The following is a 6,208-nucleotide window of genomic DNA, read 5'->3' on the forward strand; positions in this document are numbered from 1 at the left end:
CTCTAATTGGCCTCTCTGTTCACTCTTCTCTTTCAGTCTGAGTAGCTTTGTGGACTGGAAAAAAGACTTGCACAACGAAGGGACAGTGTGGGCTGAAGGAGCTGCGAAAAGAAAACAAAAACCACCACATATCACCACAACAACCACATAATCACTGTAGAACCACTTCCTTTAAGCCAAGGATAATCTCACAAAGATTACCAACTGCAACAGAGTCCCCACGCACTATAGACTAACTGTCAATACTGTGAGTGTATAGGGAGGAGAAACAGCAGACGTGTTGGATTTCTTTTTAATCAACCTTTAACTACAGAAATTAATCAATGTCACAAGTTGATGCATCCCAGTTGTTAAAATTGTACACATCATATGAAAGTTCTGGCATAGCTGTCATACTGTGAGCATAGGCCGAGCCAGACTCTGCCTCAGCTTCTTCTCAAGCATCGTGTTTAATGTAGAGGATCAGCGGTCTGAACGAGTGGTAACATGAGACTGTGGCCAAACTGTTACGCTGTAATGACCTGCTGAGTGATCTGTGGAAATGATGTCTTTAAAAATTGTCACACAAGATGTTCCTCTTGCCTTTGCCCTTCAATGGTACGTCTGGCAGCAGTTCCTCTTTTGCCTAAATTAAGAAAAACGTACGCAGACACACACAAACACGCACATGCACAGGAACTACATGTACAATGGACTGACAGTAGCCTTGTGGAGGTGGCGACACTGGGAGTCTCAGTTTTCCACTGTGGGATCTGAATTTGTCCTTTGCATATGAAGATGCTTTTTTAGGGAATATCTGATTAAAAAAAAAAAAAGAAAGAAAAAGAAAGAAAGCCTTTGTAACCTTGCTAGCTGCTGCATTGTGTCTACTGCACCGTAAACACAACATTGCTGACATTCAGTCGATACCTATGACAGCATTTCTGTATCTGTAAGGGTTACTTCAGATCCCTGAACTCAAGTGCTTGGTTAGTGGAAATTAGCTCATATGGGGCACAGTAGGAGACACCGCCAACACACTTTGCCATAAGCTTATTTTAGCCAAAGCTGCGCCTTACAATCTATCAAAAGACCCTTTCACCACCGATGCTCTCTCTCTCTTTCTCTCTCCCTCTCCCTCTCTGTCTCTCTCTCCATCCCTCTGTCTCTGTCCCTCACTGTGTGAGAGGACGAGAATCTTCTGGATCTGGTTACAGCACCGTTGTGGGTAGCCGATCAACACCCACATCTGCTGAAAATAGACATTGCACTTACTGAAAACGTTTCACCCTCCGATACCTCCCATTGAAGCTTGCTAGCTCGGTGTATCTGTGTTTATGTTTGGTGGGACTTATGAACCGGAGAGTCTCCAAGGTTTTTAAGTTTCCCAGCATGTGAGCTGATGGAGATAACTTGAAATAGATGCTTCAGGTTAAAATTGAACCTTTGAACCAACTTTGGCAAAAACACTTTGAATGTGAACTTGGAGCTTTTTTTGTACTTTTGATTTGTTAGTTGTTATTACACAGTCTCTTAGAAGTTAATTGTAAAGCCAGTTGCTTCCAAGCACAACAGGACAATAGGTCAACTCTAGGCCTCAAGTGTACCATAACATTAGGATCCGCAAAAACTGGAGTTTAAAGATTATGCGACCAAACTGGTAGATCTTTGGAAGAATGCTAATGTCCTCTTACTGTGTAGAGAACCATTCCTGTTGCAGAGATAATGGCTTAATATTTTTTGAACTTCTGTCACATCAAAAACACACAAGATTTGAAGGCTCAGGCCACCCAAATTACAAACACTTTGAGTGACCTTTAACTTGACAGGAAACTGTTCTAGTAGCAGTTTTAGTAAAGGAAATTCCTTGAGTTGTACCTTTCAGATACAAGTAGAAAGCAGACTAAAAGAAGACATGAAACGTAAATGCTGTTCTCAGTTAGCATAGACCAGTGATTACCTCGAGTAAAGGAAGCAGGAACAGAAATCCTCCAGACAGAAGTGGGAAGTTCAGATGTCATTTAGTTTGTAGTGGGTTTTGCCTCAACGCCCTGCAGCCTTTCCTCTGTTAATATGCTTAATTTATTAAAATGATAACTTCTTTTGCATTGATGTCATGTAAAAATGTAAGTGCAGAGTACGCTAATTAATAAAGTTAAATGATTAAAGGAAATATATTAATTTAAAAGATGTTTAAACATGTATATGTATATTTGGTTATGTAACGTGCCATTGAGAATTTATTCGAAAATAAAATGTTGTATTTTGTGTCATTTATGTGTTTTCCCTCCTTCTACAATCTCACACAACACATGCAAGCTTACAGCTCAATACAGGGGTATTTCAATTCATACTTTAACATTTTATGTACATGAACACATCAGAAAAATTTGATTTGCATGTTACGTTGTCCATGGTCACATTTCAAGACAATAAAACAATAACACATGAATGAGACTGTAACACGACACTCTGGTCAGCCAATATGATGCAATATTTCCTAATTGTCTGCTCCACCTGCTGTCTAATACGCTACCTGCATGTGAGGGATTGTTGGCTCTTCTCTCTTCTTCACAGTTAAAACACTCACTACTTCCATATCATAGTGTAACTAGTAGAGTCTACACACATCAATAGAAAACTAAAAAAATATACAGCTGCATCATTTTGTATCTTATTTCGTCCTTGTGATTTTTCACATCATGCAGGTGAGGCTCTGTGAATCCACCTTGCGTTTCCTGACAAAGTTTCCCACCATGAGATGTAATTTATCCCCTGCAGACAACTTTTCTCCTTCACTCTCCTTCAACTGCAGTTAGGAAGTTAGGAAAATTTGACAGATGAGTACACAGTAGACTGGGCAGGTTCCCTGGTGGCTACCTTGTGAATCAGTGCATCCTGGGAAATGTCTGCATATACCACCTGTAAAGTGATAAATGAGAAAAGGGTCACATGCAGCAACTGAAAGAAATATTCAAGCTTTGCCAGGGGAAACAACCAATGATGATGAGCCTGAAAAGGGCATATTTTTTTGAAACAGGACATCTACCCACCTCAGTCTTCTGCTGGGGCCTGGGAGAAGCTGTAAAGTGGAAAAAAATAAGACAAAACAGTGAAGAGAGCAGTTTTAGTAACTTTAATCAGTGTTGCATGCTTTTAAAGTAAGAATATGAGAAACCTCTTTGAGAGGAACTGATACTTTTCTTCGGTACTCTGTGTCTGGGTGGAGGCTGTGGCACTGGGTCTGGTTGGTCTCTGTATACAGCAACAAGTCTGGACTGTGTCCTGGGAAATGGCTGAGGCTTCTCCCCTGTGCTCAGACAACGAGCTAATCCCAGGATGATGGGAAAACAAAGTAAAGCACTGGCACAGACCAAAACCCTGTGCAAAACCTTCCTCTGAGAGGGGACAGCTGCATGAAGGAAGAAGAAGAAGATTGTACACAAATTAGATTAATTAATTAGACAAAATACAGATGTACACAAGCTCGGACCCATTCTAATGCACACAGATACACATTTGGTCAACAAATTAGATTCTAAATACCTGCAGTAATGTTCACATACGACAAATGCCCCATATCAGTGTAACTTTGACCCCGTGCCACATTGCATCCATAGGATCCTTCATCTGAATAGCTGACTCTCAGGAAATTCAAAACGAGGCGGGTTTTATTTGCTGAGAGCACCTCACTGGTCAAACGGTGCCTGGTAGAGTTGGTAATGGTGATGAACGATTCGTCCGTTGAATTTTTCCACATCCAGCTCCCTGTCCAGGTGTCTCCACAGTGCTGGACCACACAGGACAGAGACAGACTGCTCCCTTCTGCTACATAAAATGTGTCCCGCTTTGCCAGAACCCCCTGGCTGCATTCTTCAGCACGGAGACCTGAAAAACAGAAGTCTTTTTTAGCTTATTCTAGCATGTTGTGTTATCTTCAAATTACCAAAAACAAAATAGATTACCAAATCTTCAAAATAGATAGAAACTCACAAGAGCAGTGTACCTACTTAGCTCCATACAAAAATTCAGAGATGATCATTTTAGGTGATTTTAACTTTAACTGACTGAGCTCTGCCTCTGATTATCTATGTGATACTGATTGTGATACTGAGTCAACGATGATTGACTTAATTTTAACAAACAGAAATGACAAAATGACTCAAACTGGAGTATTTGAGTGATCATTGTCCAATAGCTTGTATTAGAAATACAAAGATGAAAAACAATGTCCTTGCATATTGATTAGTAGGAATTTTAAACATTTTGTTGAAAAAGTTTTCCTGCCCTGTCTTTATGAAAGTAACATTCATGATACATTGCTTTCAATCCCCCATTCATATGCAAATCCATCAAAAATCTGGAAGGCAGTGAATTATCTGAAGTGGAAGTCTTCACTCCCATTTCCTCATCTTACTTCAGCTGATGGATCCTCAATATCACATCATGAAGAGATTTGTGTTGCTTTCAATGAACATTTTTTAGCTGCTGGCAACCTCTTTGATTCCAGATTGTCTCATAGACAGACAGCTGCGTGTAGCAATAGGAATCTGAATTTGTTCAAACTCAAAAGGTATCCCACAAGGCTCAGTCCTGTTCTGTTTATTCTTTATATAAATGGTATAGGTTTGGCTGCAACTGGACGTAATATTCATCTTTACCCTGATGATACTATTTTGTATTGCACTGCAGATACAGTGCAGTCTGCTGTAGAGCAGCACTACTTATCAGATTTAGAAGTTGCATTCAATAATCATAAGTTAGTTTTAAATGCAGACAAAACAAAAATTTTTATTTTTCTCAAGAGCCAGAAATATCAATTTAGAGAACTTCATCACCATCACTAAAAGTGGCACCAACATTGAAAGAATCAGGGTATACAAATAGATTAGCATTTGGATTGATGAGACTATATCCTTCATGTAAATGTACATACATCCAAATCATGTATCAAATTTGGTGAGTAAACTAAGGCAGTTTTCTTTAATAAACCATGCTTCTCATTCCATTGTAGGAAAATCCATTGTTGAGATGTTGAGGAAAGTTTTTTTTTAAATCAGCTTAAATCATGGTGACACCTTGCACAGGCGTGCCTCGACTGCGACTCTAAAGTCCCTTGATGCTGTCTAACATTCTGCACTCAGGTTCATTACTGGTGATGCTTATAACACTCATTATAGCATCCTATACAAAAAGGTGTGTTGGTCTTAGAGGCATGATTTGCACACGTGCATGGCCTGCACTCCATGTCCCTCAAGTTCATACTGAGCTTGGAAGATTTGCTTTTAGCTTATTTGACTATCCACCTGGAAGTCACTCTAACGCACTTTTAAATGAATTTATTAGTAACTCTTGGTTTATGTAAGATGTATAACCCACTGTGCAAACAACTCTCATCCAGTCATCCAGCAGCATAATGTCGATAGACTACTATAAAGAAATCACACACACACACACCCGAAAAGACACAAGATTTCACCATTGGTTCATCTGAAAATTTGATCAATAGAATACAATTTTTGTGTGTGTGTGTTTTTGTTTTCAGAATTATAGTAATTAGATCATTTGAACATACATTGAACAAACAGTGGGACATTAAAGAGGAGATTTTATGGGACAAAGAATTTGGGAAATATTTCATATTCAAATACATACAACACACTTGAACATGACTATGATTACAACAGCCTGTTTTTACAAAAAATATATGTAAACTAGAGTGAGACTGTTCAAAAACCGCCTTATCAAATATCAATAATGAGTTCCATTAGAAACCTTACACACTGTTACACACTTCACTGCAGTTATCACCACTGTTCAGCCAAAGTGAGACAATTCTTCAAATGTAACATGATGTGTTAGCGTGTTACTTACCAGTGGAAAGAATCCAAAGACAGCTGATGAACCTTAGGAAATAGTCATGCATGTCTGACCGTGACAATGTTGTTTAAGGCTCATCACAGGTTGATCGCACTTCCTCAAAATGGTTCAAGTCTACATGCCGTGGCTTGACTGGGAGGCAGTAATACTTGTTTGTCAAATTGAAATCAGTCGTTGGGAGCCAATGGTTTCATTCTTTCTCTCACTTTCTTTTCCCACTCAATAATGTGATGGGCTTTCCCTTATCCTGCTGCTGCTCTTGTCCAGATGGATATAAGGAAGGAAGTGACCCAATATTCAACCACCTCCCCTTCCACACACACACACACACACACACACACAAACAGGC

At 39.4% G+C, this 6,208-nt stretch overlaps 2 protein-coding genes across 10 annotated transcripts in view; one reads left to right on the plus strand and one right to left on the minus strand.

Annotated features, from left to right (window-relative positions):
• Positions 1-2,252, plus strand: part of LOC139631746 (rap1 GTPase-activating protein 2-like) — an 82,341-nt gene extending 80,089 nt beyond the window's left edge. For all 7 annotated transcript variants that reach the window (XM_071496245.1, XM_071496244.1, XM_071496246.1 and 4 more), the window contains one exon: positions 37-2,252. In XM_071496245.1, coding sequence (XP_071352346.1) covers positions 37-45 — 9 coding nt within the window. In that variant the 3' untranslated portion in view covers positions 46-2,252. The remainder of the gene's footprint in view (positions 1-36) is intronic.
• A 60-nt stretch (positions 2,253-2,312) lies between these two features.
• On the minus strand, positions 2,313-6,124 carry LOC139631747 (uncharacterized). Of its 3 annotated transcripts, XM_071496250.1 has the most exons (6): positions 5,854-6,044; positions 3,526-3,867; positions 3,158-3,391; positions 3,033-3,061; positions 2,779-2,901; positions 2,313-2,436 (listed from the first exon to the last, which is right to left on the minus strand). In XM_071496250.1, exons 1-5 carry the CDS (start codon positions 5,903-5,905, stop codon positions 2,803-2,805), a joined length of 756 nt encoding a protein of 251 aa, XP_071352351.1. In that variant the 5' UTR covers positions 5,906-6,044; the 3' UTR covers positions 2,313-2,436; positions 2,779-2,802. The 3 variants fall into 3 exon arrangements, with proteins under 3 accessions (XP_071352351.1, XP_071352352.1, XP_071352350.1); XM_071496251.1 differs by having other exon boundaries at positions 2,313-2,901; positions 3,179-3,391; positions 5,854-6,124; XM_071496249.1 differs by having other exon boundaries at positions 2,313-2,901; positions 5,854-6,088.
• Positions 6,125-6,208: the final 84 nt, after the last annotated feature.

This window comes from Trachinotus anak, unplaced genomic scaffold (assembly GCF_046630095.1).
Source record: "Trachinotus anak isolate AG129_WGS33_773 ecotype Australia unplaced genomic scaffold, CSIRO_AGI_Tana_v1 ptg000014l, whole genome shotgun sequence".
In the NCBI taxonomy this organism is placed as follows: Eukaryota; Metazoa; Chordata; class Actinopteri; order Carangiformes; family Carangidae; genus Trachinotus; species Trachinotus anak.